At 46.7% G+C, this 22857-nt stretch overlaps 1 protein-coding gene and 1 long non-coding RNA gene across 4 annotated transcripts in view; both read left to right on the top strand.

Annotated features, from left to right (window-relative positions):
* Positions 1 to 419: 419 nt before the first annotated feature.
* LOC131497224 (uncharacterized) lies at positions 420 to 2156 on the top strand. Its single transcript, XR_009254816.1, has 2 exons — positions 420 to 508; positions 1149 to 2156. It is a non-coding gene; the product is annotated as an uncharacterized LOC131497224 (long non-coding RNA).
* A 1953-nt stretch (positions 2157 to 4109) lies between these two features.
* Positions 4110 to 22857, top strand: part of RABEP1 (rabaptin, RAB GTPase binding effector protein 1) — a 105461-nt gene continuing 86713 nt past the window's right edge. For 2 of the 3 annotated variants that reach the window (XM_058705347.1, XM_058705346.1), the window contains exon 1: positions 4111 to 4362. In XM_058705347.1, coding sequence (XP_058561330.1) covers positions 4329 to 4362 — 34 coding nt within the window. In that variant the 5' untranslated portion in view covers positions 4111 to 4328. Of the gene's footprint in view, positions 4363 to 22857 lie in introns of all 3 variants that reach the window. The other variant, XM_058705345.1, reaches the window with a different exon arrangement.

Below are 22857 nucleotides of genomic sequence, written 5' to 3'. Positions count from 1 at the left end.
AGTCAGATGCAAAACCAAGTCAGATGCTGAGCCCTCCCAGGCGCCCCGAGAAACTTGACATTTTAGCCTTTAGGGCCTTATGTAGAGTGGGATGGTTCTGTTAAGCTTTGAAAATACTGGAAATTTCTGCCCTGGATTTCTAGAAATACCTTCACTGACCGACTACTAGGGTCCAGGGATCCCTCATCACCAGGATGGAAACTTCTGACCCAGGGAAAAGGAAGGAGGGGAGAGACAGAGAGGTGGAAGCGGACGTTTGCAGAGGAACTGACGCGTGAGGCGTTGGCTGCTTTCTGTCTTTAGCCATCCTGATGCACCACGAGGCTGCTCTATTTTCGCCCTTTGAGCTAAGTCAACAGGGGCTCAAAGAGGTCAAAGCAGTGCATTCTGGGTCAGGAGCTAATCTGTGTCTTCTGATTCCAAGCCTGGAGTTCTTCCTTGGACACCAGCTTGCGTCTCGTGAGAGTGTGAGGAGGGAGGTCGTTCCTCGGTTGTGGTGCTCTCCGTGGTAGGTACGCTTCTCTCCCTGGAGACGGATGGGGCGAGGCAGGATTGGAGGGAGGATTACCCATCACCATCTTCCCACTCCAGGTCCCAGGAGGGGAAGGTTGCTGCTCTTGGGCGGGCGGCTGGACCAAGGGGTAATCAGGGAGACCGGGGTGGGGGGGGGGGATTGTGGCTGAGGACATGATGGTGCCTGTGAGCTCTTCCTGGGCGTTCTTAGTGAGGAAGCCAGCACCCAGGATGGGACTCCCCAAGTCTCCAGGTGTCTGGATACAGACATCACCCCTGGGGGAGTCCCCTTGGTTCCTGTCCTTTCCCCATAACCTTCATCAAAGGCCAGAGAAGTATGGTGCCTTGACCTTACTCCCTGGTTCCTTCCTGCCCTTGAGAATCTGGGTCGCGGAGAGAGAGAACCCCAACACCACTGAGTGCTCCTAGCTGAATCCCAGGCTGGGACACCTGGTCTGATAGCCATGTCTGCACAGGATAGAATTTTGAAATGACTTTATCTGGGAACATTTGGCTTATCTCCTCTGTGCCTGTTGTCCACCTTGTGGGTTGCTGTGCAGTAAAATGACATAATACATGGGAAAGCACCTAGTAAACTTTAAAATGTAGCGAACTTACTGTTGTCGTTATTATAGCATCCCAAGGCTCAAGAGGACCGTAACGATGGCCTCATCTCATCCCCTAACTGGGGCAGGAATCCTTGTCGGGCACCTCTGACCAATTGCCAGCCAGCTCCCCCTGCATACTTGTTGTGACGGGGAGCTCACTCCTCGAAAGGTAGCTCCTTCTCTCCCTGGTTCGCTCTTGTGGAGAAAAAGTTCCTCTTTGGGTTGAGTTGAAGTCTGCAATCATTGGACACACATCACACATGTTCCCGCTGTTCTCCGGGATTTAAGGACAGCTTCATGTCCCCGGTCATCTTTGTTCCCACACTCCCTCCCCCTCTCCCCCCCCCCCCCCCCCCAGAGTACCTGTCTCTGATATCCCTATGAACTTTGCACAGGATCATTTTTAGATTCTTCGTTCCCTGGAGTTCCACCCACTCCAGCTGGCCAGTGTCCCCCCCCCCCTGCAAAAAAGTGGTGCCCAGAACAAACACAGCCAACCCCTGCGGATGTGACCCGAGCGGGGCAAAGTGCGGGACAGTTTTCACCTCCTATCATCTACACTCTGTGACTGTATTAGTGCAGCACAAAAACAGTTGCATCAAATTTGCTCACTTGAAGCTTGTATTTTAAGCAAACATCCTGCAATCTTTCTCACCTAAACTACATCTGTGTCTCATGTTTGTAATTAGTTTAAATGGACCCAAGTTAAGAAATATCATGTAGCCATCACCTTAGAAGGCAAGCTTTCATGGGCTCTTCATCATATGACCCTCCGTCCCTGGTTCAGGGACCGTTGTTATTTCTCTGATACTTGCTTCCCTCCTGTGCTTAGTTTACTATGTATGCATAATGTTTAGTTTTGCCTGTTTGGGAACTATATATAAATGGGATCATGCTGTATTGTATTGCTTTATAGTTTGCTTTTCCTCAAAACTATTTGAGATCCATCTATGTTGAATATGTAAGGGTAGTTTGTTCGTTATTGTTGCTGTAGAGTATTCCACTGTATGAATATTTTAAAATTTATTTATCCTACTGTTGGTGAACATTTGGGTTATTTAGTTGTTTATTGTATTATAAACTATGCCGCTTTGATGGGCGCCTGGGTGCACAGTCAGGTAAACGTCCGATTTCAGCTCAGGCTGTGAACTCAGGGTTTGAGTTCGAGCCCTGAGTTGGGCTCTGTGCTGACAGCTCAGAGCCTGGAGCCTGCTTCGGATTCTGCGTCTCCCTCTCTCTCTGTTCCTCCTCCGCTTGCACTCTCTCTCTCTCTCTCTCAAAAATAAATAAAGATTAAAAAAAATTTAAGCTATGCCACCTTGAATATTCTTGTATGTGTCTCTTGGGGCACATGTGCAATGTAATTGATAAGTAATTATTTCATGTGTTTACATCTTGTCTCTCGGCTTCTTTCAGAATAGAGGAATCATGCCTTTTACACTTCATAAAGGGTTTGAGCACACACTAGTTCTCTCTAGAATATATACCTATGGGTGGAATTGCTGAGTCTTGGGATTTACGTAAAAGTACAAAAATGTACACCTGCTGTTATCTGATTGTGTGCTCCCAACTGATTGCAAAATTGCTTTTTTAAACACTTGCTTGGCACGGGGAGCTCTGGGTGTCCAAACCAGCAGCCTGACCATTTCTGAGTGACCTTGATCTTGAGGGCCTGGCTTCAAGCCTCAGATTATCAATAGCAATAAAGATGCCTCTTACTCCCTGGAAAGAGTCCCTTCTAGAGAGGACACCAGCATCTGCTATCTTTATGGCCCCTACCTCGTGTTAGTCATCACAAGATAGAGGATGCACTGGGCTGCCCTATCCTGGACAGAAGACATTTGGGGGGAGTGGGCAGGGGAAATGATCCTGCTTGCTCTCTCAAAGGCACACCAGCCATCTGAGGATATTAACTGCTCAAAAAACTCAAGTCTGTATTTAGGTCCTCCCCTAATGCTAGCAGAATTTGGGACCAAAGTACAAACAGATGCTACACGTCCACCTAAAATTATTTAAAATTACACATCATTCCACCTGTTAACCTTAATATATTCTATTCTACCTTGAGAAATGCGCATCTTCGGTGATGGGGAAGACCAGGGATTCAGAATTCCAGAACTCCTGAGATCCATGCACTTAACTGGGGTGGTAAGGGGAGCCCTGGCGGGGCTGGACTGTTGGCCCTTGGCCCCCTTTGTCTACACTGCACCTCAAATGTCCAGTTGGTGTGCCACCTCCTAAAAATACGGCTGCTGCTTAGCTACTTGGACACACGCCGTCTCTGCCCTGGAGAGGATGGACCCGGGAAGAGGCCACAGCCTCCAGCCATTTGGCGGGGGGATTCTGAGGTCACAGGCTCCCAGAACTTGGTCCTCAAGGGGGGGGGGGGCACATGTGTTAGGTGGGCATGTTCCCTGCACCCTGTGGGAGGACTGTGTCCAGACAGGGCCTCGGGCAGGCTCTCCAGTCGCGTGTAAGGGCGGTACTGTCTGCACATCACCTCTCCTCTCCCGTCCCGATGAGCACGGGGACTGAGTTTGGCTGTGTCCCCATCATCTATCACAGTACCTGGTCCCTGTAAGTCACCTGGCACACCTGGTGCTCAATGCCAAGTACGCCAGAAACAGTGCCTCACACTTTCTTTCATTGATGCCTTCCTCGGCCGCCACCCAGATGAGCCCTTGTGAGGTTCAGGGAGGTGAAGTGACTCGCCCAAGGTCACACAGCTACAAGGGGTAGAGGCTGGATTTGCACTCACTTGGCCGCCCGGCCTCCTCGCTCGGCCTTTCGTCTGTGCTGGGGCGGCGGACTGCGAGCACCCCCCCTCCCCTCCACAGCCCCACGGCCCCTCGGTCCCTCCATCCTTTCTGCGCCCCTCTAGCCCTCCTCCCTCCTCCCGCCCGCCCCGCGCCGCCTGCTCCACCGCGCGAGGCCCCGCCCCTCCCCTCGGGCGACGTCACGTGCCGCCCGTCCCTCCCGCGCCTGCGCACTGCTTATTTCCCGCTGTCAGGATGAGGAGGCGGAGGTCGGCGCTCGGGTCCGTCTCTGCCCGCGGCTGTGGCGGCGCCGGCGGCTCCAGCCTTAGCGGTTCCTCCCTGGGCGGCGGCGGCGGCGGCTCGGTCGACGCCTGCTCCGCCAGCTGAGCCCCGCGGGAGCCCGGGACGCCGGCCGCCCGCCCGCCCCGCTCCCCGAGGCCGCCGCCCGGCCATGGCGCAGCCGGGCCCGGCTCCTCAGCCCGACGGTGAGGCGCCCACCATGGCCGGCGCGGCGGGCGCGGCCTGCCCCGCGGCGCGGGGGGACTCGGGCGGCGGGGGGCGCGCGCGGGCCCGGGGCCCCGCGGGGCGAGGCGGGCGCGCGCGCGGGGGCGGCGGGGGCGCGCGCGCGGGGGCGGCGGGCGCGGGGAGGGCCCGGCACGTGGGCCGCGCGGCGGGGAGGCTGCGGCCGGCGGGGCCTGGGCTGCGGGAGCCGACGGGACGCCCGGCTCAGGGCCCTCCCCGCGCGCGCCCCCGCCGGGGGCCGGGTGGCGTTCCCGGAGGGGCGGTGCGGCCTGATGGTAAGTGCCGGGGACCTGGGGGTCTGCAGGACCCGGACCCTCCTCTTCCCCTACCCCCCCCCCCCCCCCAGCTCAACCCCCCCTCCCCGACGGGTCTGGGCACATTTAGCCTCTTTGACCTTCGGCTTGCTCATCAAGAGAGGCCAACGCGTGCCTTTGCACTTTCCCCGCGAAGACGGCCACCTGCGTGTGCGCCGGGCCAGCAGCATCCTTGCGGGGGCATTCGGGAATAATGAGGACGGTGGTGTTGGAATGTGCGAGTCGGGGAAACGGGTCTGCATAGCCCTTGCCCTCTTGGAAGGAGAGAGATCCCCCCCCAAATCCTAGGTCATCCAAGCTGGGTTGTCAGAGCCCTTCCTGATCTTCTGGGACGTGGGCTGAGCTCAAGACTTCAGAGCTCGACCACCTCGTCCCGGGTTTTACCGCCTGGAGTTGTGTTTGGAGACCGTGTGCTTGGCCCTTGGCCAAGTGTCTAGGTGAGGAAGTTCTTTCATGTGTGTTCTTGCAGTGGGCGTGTGTGCCTAGCAGTTTCCGTGTCAGCAGTGATGCTGGCGTGTGGCGCTGGGCGCACAGTAGGTGCTTAATAAACTTTGCCTTTGCTTGGGGTTGTCTCTGCAAAAAGCCGGTTCGTTCGTGGAAAACGGAGCCTTTGTTCTTGCCTTCAGGGAGCCCGAAACAATGTTATCAGATTTTAAGGCTAGCTGCTCTCTTGGAAGTGTGCTCTGGAGCCTGTTGGCCTTTGGTGTTAGGTTTTGTTAGTTGCCTATGGAGTTGCTGTGCATTCCGTTTCCGTGGGAGAGACGGGAGGGATCTCTGGTGGGCTCTCGCACCCGGGAGGCAAGCTGCCGTGTGGTCAGGCCGCACTTCTCACCTTTTGCATTTGGTGTCAGGGAGGAAAACTTTGCTTTTCCACAAACCCCTCTTTGTTACTGCTGACGGAGGCGGAATACCGAGAGCTCCAGTCGCTTCTGGTTCTGATCTGGAGGGGTAGGTATGCTTAGCTGGCCGCAACCTTCCCTGGAGTTGCATGGAAATAAATGTTTCGGGCAGCTCAGGTGACACCACTGCCTGGAATAAAAATTCTCTCCTCTTTTAAAGATGGGAAATGGTCTTCCTTGTAAATAGGCAGAAATGACTAAGCACTTGAAGGAGGGTAGGAAAAATTAGCTCTAGGAAGTCTTGTATCCTTGCTATTCTTAGTACAGGTTTATTCCCTGTTTTTCAAATCCTGTGACTCTGGGATGGGATTTAGTCTGTGTAGATTGCCATATTTATTTTCAATTAGTGTGGTAAGTGAGCAGCCACAGCCACTGTGTGCAGAAGGAGAGAGAATTCAGTATTTTCGAGTGCTTTGTGTCAGCGTCTTCTTAGAAGTTCATCTTGGGGATTTAATTTTTCTCCATGGCCGAACTTAATATAGGTCACTTCTTAACACGTTAGCTTTCGGCACACTCGAATGTCTTAGCCCTGCTGAGTTTTAAAAATACATGCAGAATTCTTCTGTGTTGAATTGCCAGTAAAAGATCACTGTTTAGTTTTTTACTTTAATCTTGCCTGTCTCATTTTAGAAACAGCTGTCTTTTGGTTGACACTGTTTGTTTTCATTTGTTGACAGATCTTTGGTTTCCATGAGAATACAGTAGATGAAGAAAATAACTGATTTATGTGTAAATTCATAGGATGAAATGTAACTTTTTAAAAGCTTTTTAATTCCTTGTAAATTTATTGAAAAGGTATTTTGGGTTTTTTTTTGCTGGTGCATCTTAGTTTATTCTCTTAGAATCAAGGTGAATTTTAGTAGCCAAAGAAATTTCATGTACATTTAATTATCCCATTTTATCTCGAGAATTCAAAGACTATATACAATGTACACATTTTCAAATTTTAGTATTTTAAAATCGAAGTTAAACTACATCGTAGATGCATTTGCTCTGATTTTTTATTTAAAAACACTGCCTTGTAAAATTCCTCCATTAAAAAAGTATGCGTATTAAGAAAAACTAGGTCTCCTCCCATCTCCCAGAAGTCACCACTATTGTTTTTCCTTCTTGACTTTTTTCCTGTAGTTACACAGACATGCTAAATTTGCCACTGAGGTGGACAGGCTGTCCATATATAGGTCTGCAACTTGTCTGTCTCACTTAATAAATGTTAGCTGTATTTAAAATGTATTTGTAGATGGTTCTGTGGCTGTGTCCTGTGCTGTAAGTACTGAGTGCTCTATCTCAGGAGATCTTCCTACCAGGGAGGTGGCTACTGCTGCTATAATGTTACTGTTTTTCCTATTTTATTGGTGAGGAAACTGAAGCACAAAGAAGTTAAAAGTGCCTAGAGTTACCTATAGCTAGGATGTGGCGGGGAGAGGGGTGGGGGCGGATTCAAATCCAGCCCATCTGATGCCTGGGCCCTCTGGTCAGTTCACTGGATCACAGACTACTTTCTGGGGTCAGTGTCCTGGATCTGCCTCACTCTTGTTCAGGAGTGTTTCATCCCATGCGTGTACTGTGCATGAGTTATTTGCCGGTTTTTCTACTGATGGACAAGTAGATAGCTTTCAAGTTTTTCATTATTTTATAAACGGTGCTGCAGTAGATAATCTAGTGCCTGTTTTTCAGGTACTCTTTTACTTCTGTAAGATTACTGAATTCAAGGATAGGAACTCTGAGTGGTTTAAATTTTAATAGCTATTGCTAGCTTGCTCTCAAAAAAGGCATCATTTACATGCCTGCCAGCAATATGAGAGATTGGATTTCCTTTACACTCTTACCAGCCCTGGGTAATGCCGCTGTCATTTTAAATGTGTATCTTCTGATAGATTAAAAAAGATGATATTCTTCAATTAGCAAATGTTTGCGTACCTAGTTTTTGCTGAGCTCTGCATTAGGTTCTAGGAAATTCAGTGGTGAACAAAACCTGACCAGTCCCTGCTCCTTGGCAGTGAATCAGAGGCCCATTGACTAGATAATCCCACAGACCAGTTTAAAACTATATATTCCACAAATACGAGTGTGTGGTACTTGCCAGGCACAGTTCTGGGTATTTGGAATGCATTAGTGGGCAACACAGATCATAACTGACCCTGTCTTAGTATGGGGAGACATACTAAACAGATGTAAGCGAATAGTATGGATGGTCAGGTGGTAAATGCTGTGGAAGAAAAAAAGTAGTGTAAAAGGAAGGGGGATGGGTGGGTTTTAAATAGGGTGGTCGGAGCCTTATTGAGGAGATGATGTTGGAACAGAGACTTGAAGGAGGTAGAGGTGTCAGCTGTGAGTCTGTCTGGAGGAAGCGGGTTCCAGACAGAGGGATCAGTTTTTGCCAATGCCTTGAGGAAGGGTGTGTCTGGCATGTCTGGGGAAGGGCCTGGAGGTCAGTGTGGCCAGAATGAAGTTATGGGGGGGCGTGGGGGTGGGGGTGGGGGAGGAGGGGAGAGGAGAGCCCAGGACATGAGGTCATGGGGTGGAGGCACATCTTGTAGGCCCTCGAAGCATTGATTGGTTTTCACGATGGGGACCATTGGAAGTTTGGAGCAGACGAGTGATGTGATACGACTTCGGTTTTAAAAAGTCTTTCAGGCTGCTAGATGGGCAGTAAAGGGAGGCATTCATCTAGGAAGAAGGTGATGAGGCTTAGTATAAAGAATTGTTAAGTAGGGGCGCCTGGGTGGCTCAGTTGGTTAAGCGTCCAACTTCAGCTCAGGTCACGATCTCACGGTTTGTGAGTTTGAGCCCCGTGTCGGGCTCTGGGCTGATGGCTCAGAGCCTGGAGCCTGCTTCCGGTTCTGTGTCTCCCTCTCTCTCTGCCCCTCCCCTGTTCGTGCTCTATCTCTCTCTGTCCCCGAAATAAATAAACGTTAAAAAAAAAAAAAAAAAAAAAGAATTATTAAGTAATAGGAGATTACCTAAGAGAAAAAGAAAATTGTAAAGAATATAGGAATAGCAGGTGTATGGAGCAGTCAGTGCCTCTAGGCTGAGGCAGAGCACCCAGGGAAGGAATAAATCTTTAAGAGGCCACTCCCAGAACTCAGATCCAGACTCTGTTGGCCCTCTGGGAGGCCACGTCTGCAGGACTTACTGGAAATCCACTTCTGGCTTGCCGGGGGAAGCCACCTGCATCTGGAATTTATTTTTGATGTGACATAGGGATCTAATTTTATTTTTCTTCCAATTTTTTTTAACATCCATTATTCACTAATTCATAAGTTTGTTTGTTATAACTTCCTAAGTCTCCCAACTACTAAACTTGCAGGTACTTGATCCACCAAAACACGGAAGCTCTGAGTTAGCCCCCCTGTCTTAATACTCCAACATCCCCACACACACTAGTCCAGGGTTGTGTGATATTCTTTAATTTGTGTGTCTTACCTGGCTCCCTGTGGACAGAACTGCCTTTGAATCTTAAGGGTTCTGCTTTCTAAAATCTTGGGACTACATCTTACACTAGGTCTTTATGCAGTGAAATTTGATGTGCGTTTTTGGTATAATCATTAAATTGAGTTTCGTCTTCAGGGGAGTATTTAGTAAACATATTTGTGTGATACAGCTGTGGCAGGTAATGTGCGGGGGTGGTTACAGAAATGAATTCGAGAGCCACAGTTCTCCTCTCAAGGATTCTGATCTCCTGAGGGGGTGGGCGGGGGTGGGGGCCGCTAATGTGAACTGAGGGGCCTAGCGGTAGAAGGTCCTTCTCTGTTGGATCAGAGAGGAAGCTGCTACCACCAACAAGAAGAGGTCTGCAGGGAGGTATCTTTGTTCTTTTTCCTCATTTGATAACCTGAGGTCCCCCCCCCCCCCCCCCAATTGTATCAGCCTAAACTTGGCGTTGCCTTTCAGGCACCCGAAGGTGTCTTTACAGAATTTTTTTGTAAAAAAAAAAAAATGGAAGTGTGGTTAGTACACAGTGTTACATTAGATCGGGGTCCAGCACGGGGATCTGGTAGGTCTGTACATGATGCTACGAGCACAAGTGATCCCGTCGGTCACCACGTGACACTTTTGCAGCACCACTGACTGTGCCCACGCTGAAACTCTTGTCCCCATGGCTTATTCATTCCACTCCTGGAAGCCTGGGCCTCCCTCTGCCCTCCACCCATTTTGCCCCCAGCCCGTCTGGCAGCCATTAGTTCTCATTCATGGGTTGGTCTCTGCTTTTTGTTACTTTAGTCATTTGTTTTTTAGGATTTTACATATAAGTGGAATCATACCGTATTTGTTTTTCTCTGACTTATTTCACTTAGCATAATACGTTCTGGGTCCATCCATATGGTCACAAATGGCAAGAGCCCGTTCTTTTTTATGGCTCCATAAAATTCCATTTTGTGTGTGTGTGTGTGTGTGTGTGTGTGTGTGTGTGTGTGTGTATATACTCACACGCATATGTGCTACATCTTTATCTGTCCATCTGTCAGTGAACACACTTGGGCCGCTTCCATATTTTAGGTATTGTAAATAATGCTGCAGGAAGCATAGGGGTACACATATGCTTTTGAATTAGTGTTTTTGTTCTCTTAGGGTGTATAGCCAGTACAGGGATTACTGGATGATGTGATATTTCTATTTTTAATTAGTTGAGGAACCTCCATTCTGTTTTTCAGAGCGGCTGCACTAGTTTGCATTCCCACCGACAGTGCATGAGGTTCTTTTTTCTCTACATTGTTGTCAACACTTGTTATTTCTTGTCTTTTTGATTCTAGCCGTTCTGGCAGCTGTAAGGTGATAGCTCATTTGGTTTTGATTTGCATTCCCTAATATTAGTGATGTTGAACATCTTTTCATGTGTCTGTTGGCCATCTGGATGTCTTCTTTGGAGAAATGTCTATTCAGGTCTTCTGCCCCCCCTCCCTTTTTTTCCCCTTTTTGTAAGTTTATTTTGAGGCAGAGAGAGTGGATGAGGAGCAGAGAGAGGGGGAGAGAGAGAATCCAAAGCAGGCTCCACACTGACAGCGTGGAGCCTGACATGGGGCCCTGTCTCACAAACCGTGAGATCATGACCTGAGCCAAAATCAAGAGTTGGATGCTTAACCAACAGAGCTGCCCAGGTGCCCCTCTGCCCATTTTTTCAATTGAATTGTTTGTTCTTTTGGTGGTAAGTTGTAGAAGTTCTTTATGTATTTTAGATAGTAACCCTTATTGGATATATCATTTGCAAGTATCTCCTCCCGTTCACTAGGTTGCCTTTTTGTTTTGTTGGTTTCCTTTGCTGTGCAAAAGCCTTTTATTTTGATGTACTCCTAATGGTTTTTGCTTTTGTTTCCCTTGGTTCCGGAGACACAGCTAGAAAAATGTTGCTGTGTCTGATGTCAGGGAAGTTACTGCTTGTAGTCTCTTCCAGGATTTTTGTGACTTCAGGTCTCACATTTAAGTCTTTAATCCGTTTTGAGTTTATTTTTGTGTATGGTGTAAGAAGATGGTCCAGTTTCATTCTTTCGTGTGTGGGTGTCCAGTTTTCCCAACACCATTTATTGAAGAGACTGTCTTTTCCCCATTGTATATTCTTGCCTCCTCTTTCATAGATTAATTGACCATACAAGCATGGGTTTATTTCTGGGCTCTCTGTTCCCTTGACCTGTGTGTCTGTTTCTGTGCCAGGACCATACTGTTTTGATGCTAGAGCTTTGTCGTATAGCTTGAAGTAGGGATTGTGATGCCTCTGGCTTTGCTTTGCTTTCTCAAGATTGCTTGGGCCGTTTGGGGTCTTTTGTGATTCCATACAAATTTCAGCATTATTCTAGTTCTGTGAAAAATGCTGTTGGTATTTTGATAGGCATTGCATTGAATCTGTAGATTGCTTTAGGAAGTATGGACGTTTTAAGGGTATTCATCCAGTCTATGAGCATGAATGTCTTTCCATTTGTTTATGTCATCCTCAATTTCTTTCATCGGTGTTTTATAGTTTATAGGGGTCTTTCACCTCTTTCATTGAGTTTATTCCCAGGTATCTTATTTAAAATTTTTTTAAAGTATTTATTTACTTATTAAAAATTTTTTTAATGTTTATTTCTGAGACACAGAGAGACAGAGCATGAGAGGGGGAGGGGGAGAGAGAGAGGGAGACACAGAATCAGAGGCTCTGAGCTGTCAGCACAGAGCCTGACGCAGGGCTTGAACCCATGAACCGCGAGATCATGACCTGACACAAACTGACTGAGCTACCCGGGTGCCCTTAGGTGTTTTATTCTTTTTGGTGCATTTGTAATGCCTGACATTCTTTTGTTGATCTTTGTGACAGATGTCCGTTGGTAATGACTTGTGGTGGCGCCTGATGTTCTCTGGTTGTGTTTTGCCTGTAGGGAGTAGTAGATACAGAGCTGTCTTCCTGAGAGGGGTCCTAACGGCTAGTTCTCTTCCCTAATGTTTCAGACCAGGAAGTGAGGACTAAAGAGAGGGATGTGACCTGCCTCGTAGCAGAGCTGGCACTGGAATTTAGGGGGCGAGTGGGGCTGTCTTCTGGTTACTGCTTCTGTTGACGCAGAATGAATTCTGTTGATATGCCTCATGGTGTTGCCTGAGCAGAATCCTATAATTGATGTAACTTGATTATAGGTAAAAGGCATGAGAGTTTCCCAGTATCATTCCATTTTCCTTAGTACTTTCATTCTTTAAATAAATATTTTACTGTTTCTGCTTAATGCATGGCGGGCATGGTGTTGCGAATATTACAACAGGATAGAAATGCTCCTTTCATTATGGACTGGAAGTCTGGTGGTGAATACAGACTCCGTGTGGAAAGGGCAGGCCGATGGTGCTGTCCCCAGCACACTGTTTGCCAGAGAATACACATGAGCTATAGGTTTTCGTTGCAAGAAAGTCGAAGGACAGTGTGCTATTACGATAATGAAGCTTTTATTCATTTACAGCATTTTGACAACACATAATGGAGCTTCTTGTTTATTTTTAAATTTAGAGAGAATGAGCTGGGGAGGGGGAGGGAGGGAGGGAGGGAGAGAGAGAGAGAGAGAGAGAGAGAGAGAGAGAGAGAATATGAATCTGAAGCAGACTCCACGCTCAGGGCAGAGCCTGATGCGGGACTCAATCCTACCACCCTGGTCATGACCTGAGCTGCAATCAAGAGTCAGATGCTCGCCAGCTGAGCCACCCAGGTGCCCCTAAGATTTTATTTTTAAGGGGCGCCTGGGTGGCGCAGTCGGTTGAGCGTCCGACTTCAGCCAGGTCACGATCTCGCGGTCCGTGAGTTCGAGCCCCGCGTCGGGCTCTGGGCTGATGGCTCGGAGCCTGGAGCCTGTTTCCGATTCTGTGCTTCCTCTCTCTCTGCCCCTCCCCCGTTCATGCTCTGTCTCTCTCTGTCCCAAAAATAAAATAAAAAACGTTGAAAAAAAAATTTAAAAGATTTTATTTTTAAGTAATCGCTACACCCAACATGGGGCTGGATTGTGTAACCCCGAGATCGAGAGTCACATGCTCTACCGACTGAGCCATCCAGGTGCCCCTTTGGAGAAGTGTCAGGTTTGCCGCAAAGTTGAGCAGAAAGAACCGTCCCTTATACCCTGTACCCCGCCAGACGCCCCGCCACCAACATTCCACCTCCGTGTGGTACATTTGTTACAGTCGGTGAACCTGCACATGGTTCTCACCCAGAGTCTGTCATTTATATCAGGGGTCGCTCTTGGTGTTGGACATCCTGTGAGTTTGGACACGTGCGATGAGCTGTATCCATTGGCTGTTGTGTACAGTACGCATTTTTGCTGCCCTAAGAATCCCGTGTCCCACCTGTTCATGCCTCTTTCCCCCTAAATCCTTGGCAACACTGATCTTTTTTTTCACTGTTTCCATACTTTTGCCTTTTCAAGAATGTCATATAATTGGAATCCTCCACATTGGCTCTTTTCACATAGCAGTATGCATTTAAGGTGCCTCCATGTCTTTTTGTGGCTTTTCAGCACCGATTGCTGTTGCACTGTGTGGATGTTCCAGTTTATCCCTTCACTGTGGAAGGACGTCGTGGTTGCTTCCAAATTTGGGCGATCATGAGTAAAGCTGTGTAATGCAGATTTCTGTGTGGATGTAGTTTTTAGCTCATTTGGGTGAAACCAAGGAGTGCAATTGCTGGGCCGTATGGTAAGAGTAGGAATGCGTGAGAGTTCCTATTACTTTACACGCTCAGCAGCGTTTGGTGTTGTCTGCGCTTGGGGTTTTATCCGTTCTAGTAGGTGTGCAGTGGTGTCTCGTGTTAATTTGCAGTTTTCTAATGACAGGTGATGTGATGTTGAGCGTCTTTTCGTATGTTTATTTGCCATCGCTCTATCGTTTGTGAGGTGTCTGTTCAGAATTTTACTTATTTTTAATTTTAATTTTTTTTTTAACATTTATTCACCTTTGAGAGAGAGAGAGAGAGAGAGAGCGCGCGCGAGCATGAGTGGGGGGAGGGGCAGAGAGAGAGGGAGACACAGAATCCAAAGCAGGCTCCGGGCTCTGAGCTGTCAGCACAGAGCTCGACGCACAGCTTGAACCCATAACCGTGAGATCACGACCTGAGCTGAAGTCGAACGCCTAACCGACTGAGCCACCCAGGCGAATTTTGGCCCATCTTTTAATCAGGTGGTTCATTTTCTTTTTTTTTTTTCTTTTTTTTAATTTTTTAATTTATTTTTGGGACAGAGAGAGACAGAGCATGAACGGGGGAGGGGCAGAGAGAGAGGGAGACACAGAATCGGAAACAGGCTCCAGGCTCCGAGCCATCAGCCCAGAGCCTGACGTGGGGCTCGAACTCACGGACCGCGAGATCGTGACCTGGCTGAAGTCGGACGCCCAACCGACTGCGCCACCCAGGCGCCCCAGGTGGTTCATTTTCTTAATTGTGGAGTTTCAAGGTTTCTTTTTATATTTTGGATACCAGTCCTTTATCAGATGTGTCTCTTGCAAGTATTTTCTCTGAGTCTGTGGCTTGTTCTCACTTCCTTGACAGTGTCTCTTGCAGAGCAGAAGTTTTTAATATTAATGAAGTCCAGCTTATCAATTATTTTTTTCATGGATTCTACCTTTGGTGTTGAATCTGAAAAGTCATTGCTGTACCCAAGGTCATCTAGGTTTTCTCCTGTGGTTTTGCTCTAGGAGTTTTATAGTTGTGCATTTTACATCTAGGTCTGTGACTCATTTTGAGTTAATTTTTGTGAAGGTTGTAAGGTCTCTATCTAGATGATTCTTTTTTTTTCGATGTGGCTATCCAGCTGTTCCAGTGCTATTTGTTGAAAAGACTGTCTTCTCTGTTGAACTGTCTTTCCTTCTTTGTCACAGATCAGTTCATGGTATTTGTGTGGCTCTGTTTCTTGTGCTGTTTGTTCCATTGCTACATTTGTCTATTCTTTCATGCTATGTGTTCTTAAATTTCTTTTTTCTTTTTTTCAAAGAGAGTCCCCCTTTTTAAAAATTTTTATCTTTTTGAAGGTGGGAGAGGCAGAAGGAGAGAGAGAGAGAGAGAGGCGGAGAGAGAGAATCCTAAACAGCTTCCCCCAACGGGGAGCCCCCGCAGGGGCCTGATCTCATGACTGTGAGCTCATGACCCGAGCCAAAAATCAACAGTCGGGTGCTCAATCGCCTGAACCACCCAGGCGCCCTAAATTTCTTAATTAAAAACTTGGCGGTGGCACCTGGGTGGCTCAGTCGGTTGAGCACCTGACTCTTGATTTTGGCTCAGGTCGTGATCCCCAGGGTCCTGGGATCAAGCCCTGCATTGGGCTCTGCACTGAGCGTGGAGCCTGCTTGAGATTCTCTTTCTTCTCCTCTGCCCCTCCCTTGCTTGCATGCTCTCTCTAAAATAAAAATAAGAAGAAGAAATTTTTGCATTGGAAATAATAAATGTTCGTGGTAAAATAATTTGTAATATCTAACATGAGAGGACAAGTCCATATAAGCTCATCCCTCAGATAAGCACTGTTAGAGGCCTGGTATGTCTTTCCCAGTTTTTAAAAATTGTACTCATTCTGATGATTTAAAAGTGGAATCGTGCTGCCTATGCCATTCTCAAGCTTCACTTTGTTTTTGATATAGATTATGTCATCGATTTTTAAATAGGTATTAATTTTTGTGGTTACACAATATAGATGCATTATGATTTTTTAAATTAAGTTCCCATTGAGAAATACTTGTGCCATTACAGTAATGCTGCAGTGAATATCCTTGTACCTGTTTTTGCACACTCATGTGAGTGTTTTTTGGGTATAAATTCCTCGAACTGGAGTTACTGAGTCAGAGAATGTGCACATTTAAAAATTTAATGACAAATCCAAATTCTCTTTCAAAAAGGTTCGACAGTTTACAGGCTCCCCGTCAGGGCATGAGAGAGAATGTCTAGCTCCTTAATTTAACAAATTAAGTTCTTTGCATGGGGGGAGTTGACTTCTTTGTCCCGTGTGTAGCAGGTGCAGCAGAAATTTCCCCCAGTTTTTTTAAATTCAAAAAAATTTTTTCAACATTTTTTTTTTTTTTTTTATTTATTTTTGGGACAGAGAGAGACAGAGCATGAACGGGGGAGGGGCAGAGAGAGAGGGAGACACAGAATCGGAAACAGGCTCCAGGCTCCGAGCCATCAGCCCAGAGCCTGACGCGGGGCTCGAACTCACGGACCGCGAGATCGTGACCTGGCTGAAGTCGGACGCTTAACCGACTGCGCCACCCAGGCGCCCCTCAAAAAAATTTTTTAATGTTTATTCTTGAGAGAGAGAGAGAGAGAGAGAGACAGAGCACAAGCGGGGGAGGGGCAGAGAGAGGGGGAGACACAGAATCCGACGCAGGCCCCGGGCTCTGAGCCGTCAGCACAGAGCCCGACGCGGGGCTCGAACTCACAGACCGTGAGATCATGACCTGAGCCGAAGTCGGACGCCCAACCGACCGAGCCACCCAGGCGCCCCTCCCCCAGTTTGTTTTTTAATCTTGAGATGCTTTGGCAAATGGAAGTATTTTAATTTTTATGTGAATTAAAAGTGTTTTCCTTTATAGCTTCTGGATTTACTTCTACCTCTTTGTGGTCTAGTATGTGCTTTTAAATATTTGATCACCCTGGGATTCATTTTGATGTAAGGACTGAGATAGGAATCCAGCTCCTACAATTTATTTTCAAATGGCTAACCAGAACTTCTTGTACCATGTGGTGATTAATCCATTTCTCTCCATTAATTTTGAAATGCCACTGTTTATTACATGCTAACTATCCAGGAATACTTGAGTCCATTTCTGGATTGTATTTTGTTCTGTTACTTTATCTATTCCGGTGTAATACCATATAATAACAATTGCTGTACCTATACTTTTCTAACGTTTTAGTATTTTAAGAGCCAGGAACCCCTCATTGTTCATCTTCTCAAGTTTTCCCCCCACTACTCTTTGGTATTTATTAATTCAGATAAAATTTGGAATGATCACATTAAGTCTGCCCACCACGCTCCCCTTTCCTGCCCCCCCCCCCATAAAAGGCCTGTAGAGAAAAGCTCATTGATTGAGTTTAAAAAGTAAAGATATCTCCAACAAAAATCTTTATAATTAAAGTGCCTTATGAGACTTTAAATGCATTAAGTATATTATTACTCCTTCAGATTCTTAAAATTTTTTTTAATGTTTATTTACTTATTTTTGAAACAGAGAGACAGAGTGTGAGCTGGCAAGGGGCGGAGAGAGAGGGAGAGACAGAATCCGAAGCAGGCTCCAGGCTCTGAGCTGTCAGCAGAGCCCGATGCAGGGCGTGAACTCATGAAGTGTGAGATCATGACCTGAGCCAAAGTGATGCTCAACTGACTGAGCCACCCAGGTGCCTCGATATAATACTATTTTTATAGGATGCTCTTCCCACTTACAGGAAGAGATGTTCATGATCTATTCAATGATCTTTTTTTTTTTTTATGTTTATTTATTTTTTTGAGAGAGAGAAAGAGAGAGCGTGAGTGGGAAATGCAGAGACAGAGGGAGACACAGAATCTAAAGCAGGCTCCAGGCTCTGAGCGGTCAGCACAGAGCCGGACAGGAGACTGAAACTCATGAACCACGAGATCATGACCTGAGCTGAAGTCGGATGCTTAACTGACTGAGCCCCTCAGGTGCTCCTTAAATAATGTTATTGTTATTTTTTTTTTAAATTTTTTATTTATTTATTTTTGGGACAGAGAGAGACAGAGCATGAACGGGGGAGCGGCAGAGAGAGAGGGAGACACAGAATCGGAAACAGGCTCCAGGCTCCGAGCCATCAGCCCAGAGCCTGACGCGGGGCTCGAACTCACGGACCGCGAGATCGTGACCTGGCTGAAGTCGGACGCTTAACCGACTGCGCCACCCAGGCGCCCCAAATAATGTTATTTTTAATGACTGTGTAGTATTACATTGTATGGATTCCCTAATATGTGTAATATTCTCCATGAATATTTAAGTTTTCAATTTTTTTCTATTGCAGATAGCACTGTAGTAAACTTCCTGACACATACATTTCTAAACATTTGTGCAGATATTTCCGTCAGTAAATCTGTAGTTGTTTCAAAGGTTGTGTACATTTATTCAACATTTTTTATTTATTTTTGGGACAGAGAGAGACAGAGCATGAACGGGGGAGGGGCAGAGAGAGAGGGAGACACAGAATCGGAAACAGGCTCCAGGCTCCGAGCCATCAGCCCAGAGCCTGACGCGGGGCTCAAACTCACGGACCGCGAGATCGTGACCTGGCTGAAGTCGGACGCTTAACCGACTGCGCCACCCAGGCGCCCCCAAAGGTTGTGTACATTTAAAATTTGTACTTTTAAAATATGTACTTTTGATACATATACATTTTGATGTATTCTTGTGTGTTAGGAATACTTCTCTCAGAGCAATTGGAAATCCAATGTCTAGTGGCTTACACAAGTAAAGGATTCAGTTTGTGTTTGTGTGTTTGTGTGCGTGTGTAGCAAGTTCAGAAGTAAAGAAAGCAGTCCAGGGCAGGTTCCACTGCTCGAGGATGGCGATGGTCCAGGTTTCTTCTTTTCCTTTCCTCCCATGTGAACCTGCTTGTTTATTTTGAGAGGGAGAGAGAGAGCATGCACGCAAGCAGGGGAGGGGCAGAGAGGAAGAGAGAATCCCAAGCAGACTCTGTGCTGATAGTGCAGAGCTCGCTGTGAGGCTGGATCCTGCCAACTGGGAGATCATGACCTGAGCTGAAATCCAGAGTCAGACGCTCAGTTGTCTGAGCCACCCAGGTGCCCCTGCAGATTCAGTTCTGATTGCCCCTTGGGAGTATTTATTCCTTTAGGTCTTTTAGTATTTCCTTTATTATGTTGGTTGGGTCCTCTCCTTAAGGCACATGGATCATCCTTATATCGGACGTTTTTGTTTCAGGCCTTTTTGATCTGTTTCATAATATTAAAGTATTTCTTAATGTTGGACAAATTTTTGTATACTTGGGATAAACTCAAGTTGTTTGTTCTAACTAGTATGCATCTAGATCCGATTTGCTAATGTTTTAACTGTTTTGCAATTATATTCGTAAGTGCAGTTGGCCTGTGTTTCCATTTTGGAACTACCCTAGGTTTTGGTGTCTTGATTATCCAAGCCTGGTAAAATAAACTGGGAAATATTGTATCTTTTACTATACTGAGGAAAGTTTAAATAATGTAGGAAATATTTATTCCCTGTAGATTTGATAGAATTTGTTTTGTTTTCTGTGAGGTTTCATCTTGAAATTGTAAAGCTCCTTTGTAATCTTTTTGGTCATTTTTCTATTGTTAGACAGTCAACATTGTTGCAATTAGTATCTATGATTACTCTTTTAGGATAAATTCTTGTTAGTGACATTGCTTGATTAAAGAATATACAGACTTTTAAGACTTTTTTTTTAAAATTTTTTTTTTTTTTCAACGTTTTTTATTTATTTTTGGGACAGAGAGAGACAGAGCATGAACGGGGGAGGGGCAGAGAGAGAGGGAGACACAGAATCGGAAACAGGCTCCAGGCTCCGAGCCATCAGCCCAGAGCCTGACGCGGGGCTCGAACTCACGGACCGCGAGATCGTGACCTGGCTGAAGCCGGACGCTTAACCGACTGCGCCACCCAGGCGCCCCAAGACTTTTTTTTTTTAATGTTTGTTTAGTGTTGAGATAGAGACAGAGCGTGAGCCGGAGAGGGGCAGAGAGGGGGATGGAGACACAGAATCCGAAGCAGGCTCCAGGTTCCGAGCTGTCAGCACAGAGCCCGATGTGGGGCCCAAACCCATGAACCGTGAGATCATGATCTGAGCCAAAGTCAGACGCTTAACCGACTGAGCCACCCGGGCGTACCCAGCTTTTAAGACTTGTTGTTGACTACCACATAATCACCTGTCTTGAAATAGACCCTGGATTTGTTTTAATCAGGTACAGTAAGGTGACAGATACCGAGACAACTGCCTTTGAAAGAAGAGTTTATTACTTACAGTCGCCAAGAGGGAGGCATGCTGTGTCTTGCAGGGTCCCATGGAAAAAGGCCAGGTCACATAGGCAGAAGGAGCACGGGGAAAGCATGGCCTATAGCCTTCATTGTCTCCGTGGAAGGGAACAGGTGGGACAGAGTAGGCGAGATTGAACAAGGTTAGGATTGTATGGTTTGAACGATGTCGGAGTGCTCTGGTCTATGGGGGTTGTCTCTGGTTTTCTGATACCTGGCTGTGCATGGGGTTTAGGGCAGGGGGAAGTACCGGCTTGGTGTGTGAGAGTTAGATCAGTGAGGTAGTTGTAGTGTGGACTTGGGATTAGTTGGTCTGCATGCGGTAGGTATGTTCATAGGTGCATTATTACCTAGAGGAATTAGCCAGCCCTGGGAGGGGCAGTCCCTTCCTGGCCGTGGGGCCCCATGATGTTAAAGCCTCATAAAATATGGAAAAGAAAAAATGTTAATTACGCCATCCTTTAAGATTGTAGTCTTTTGTGCTCCCACCAGCAGTGCCTGAGCACGCCAGCACTAAGTAGTGGTGCCTTAAAAAAAAAAATCCCCCCAAAATTGGCTGGTGAGCAGGAGTCTTGTTCAGATTTGCATTTCTTTGGTTTCTGTTCGGCTTTTGCAAACGATCTATCTTTGCCCTTTGACCGTTAGATCATGTTTGTCTCTTTATCGTTCATTAAGAGCTTTTCATATGAAGGCATGAGTCCAGCAAGTCTAGGTATTTTTTCAGGTGTGAAACCTTGTTGCCATCGGTCTGAATTAGTTTGGCAAAGTGATCAAAGGAGAGCAAGTGATGGGGTTGGGAGGGCGTCACCTGTACAGGTGGAAACGTCACCTGCCTGTGGACCATGTCCGCTCTTTGAACAGCCTTAAAGACACTTGTGGATGAAACCTTCTCTTTATTCTCATCACCAGAGTATTTCTTGGGTGGTGCTTAAGAAAGGGAAAGCCTTTTTGTTTGGCTACTACTGAGTGACCTGGTTGAATTTGGGACAAGAAATGAAATTATTTCCTTCATGCGCTGTCTTCTTGCATTAAAAGACGTTTTTTAAACTTTGAAAAATACCCGTGGATATTTTAATTTTTTTAAAATGTTTTTATTTATGTTTGAGACAGAGACAGAGCATGAACGGGGGAGGGGGCAGACAGAGAGACCCAGAACCTGAAGCAGGCTCCAGGCTCCGAGCCGTCAGCACAGAGCCCGACATGGGGCTTGAACCCCTGAACCGTGAGATCGTGACCTGAGCTGAAGTCGGACGGTTAGCCGACTGAGCCACCGAGGCACCCCATCCCATGGATGTTTTATACGCGGTGTTTGCAGTTTTGGTAGGACGGCTGGGTCTTGCCTGCACGTGTGCAGTATTTCCATCAAACTTCATTCTGCTGTGACATGGAGAGTGTCGGTAAGTGTCGGTGCAGGACGGAGAGGACGCCCGCGGAGCTTTGGGGACCCGCTGTCGATTCGGATGGGCCTCTGCACAGTAGGGACCGTTGACCTGTTGTCTAGACTGGCACTCCACTTTGTGAGTTGATGGCAGATCGCTCGTCTTTGTCACTTTTGACCTCCGGGCTGGATACTTCTTTGTTGTGCAGGGCCGCTCTGTATGCCCTAGGGTGTAGCGGCATCTGTGGCCTCTGCCCAGTGGGTGCTGGGACCCCTCCCCCATGCTGTGAGGCCCAGAAACGGTTCCCACCTCGCCAGATGCCCTCTGGGGAGCAGAGGCATCTCCAGTTGAGAATCACTGGTTTATGACCAACTGCTTTCAGATGCCCCTTTACCATTCCGATGTAAAATTATGCACACGATGAACAGAATAATCTGACAGTATGATGCTCTTACTGTAAGGGAAAGTAATTTGTAAGTAAGTAATGTATTTCAGCATGTAAGTGACCAGTGCGACTCAATGAAAGAGAAGCCCTAGGAGGTGGTCTGAACACCTGATTCTAGTTCCCACTCATGTGATGAGGGAATGCTCTGTGTTCATCTCCTGTGTTAAATACCTGTGGTCACAGGGAGGTCTGTCTGGGCCTTGGCAGGTCAGCATTTCGCCCCTTGCCCCCCCCAGTATCAAGGTCAGTGCTCTCTGCTTGAAATGTTTTACCTGTTGGTTTCTCATGTCACCATCTAGGGACATAGAATTACTTTTCTTTATGCACTTGTAGGCACGTTGGCTATTTACCAAAGTTTCGATCCCTCTTATGTATGACCTTGATGTTTCTGAAAAGCTCATAAATAATGCATTCAACTTGCCTTATAAATAAAATAGAAACTCTGTATTTTTATATATTTATGAAGAACTTTTTTCTGATAAGTAACTTCCAATGTCAATTTTGTAGCTAGATGGTGGCCTTTTTATAACACAAGTGTAGGCAGATCGGAAATTACATCTACATTTTAGGTTTTCTGTGTTAGAATGAAGAACTGTGTACATAGGGAATTTGAATTTATAGTATGATAAAACAGGATTCTAAGAAAGGTTTGACTTTTTCCCTATACATGATAAATATTTTATTTTTTTTATTATTTTTTTAACATCTATTCATTTTTGAGAGACGGCGTGAGCAGGGGAGGGGCAGAGAGAGAGGGAGACACAGAATCCGAAGCAGGCTTCAGGCTCTGAGCTGTCAGCACAGACCCTGACGCGGGGCTCAAACCCACGAGCCGTGAGATCATGACCTGAGCCAAAGTTGGATGCTTAACTGACTGAGCCACCTCGGCGCCCCCTCATATGATAAATCTTTTTTTTTTTTTTTTTTTTTTAAATTTTTTTTTCAACGTTTTTTATTTATTTTTTTGGGA

Source organism: Neofelis nebulosa, chromosome 16 (genome assembly GCF_028018385.1).
Source record: "Neofelis nebulosa isolate mNeoNeb1 chromosome 16, mNeoNeb1.pri, whole genome shotgun sequence".
Lineage (NCBI taxonomy): Eukaryota > Metazoa > Chordata > Mammalia > Carnivora > Felidae > Neofelis > Neofelis nebulosa.
Note: the sequence above shows the minus strand (reverse complement) of the source record. Positions and strands in the feature narration are given on the sequence as shown.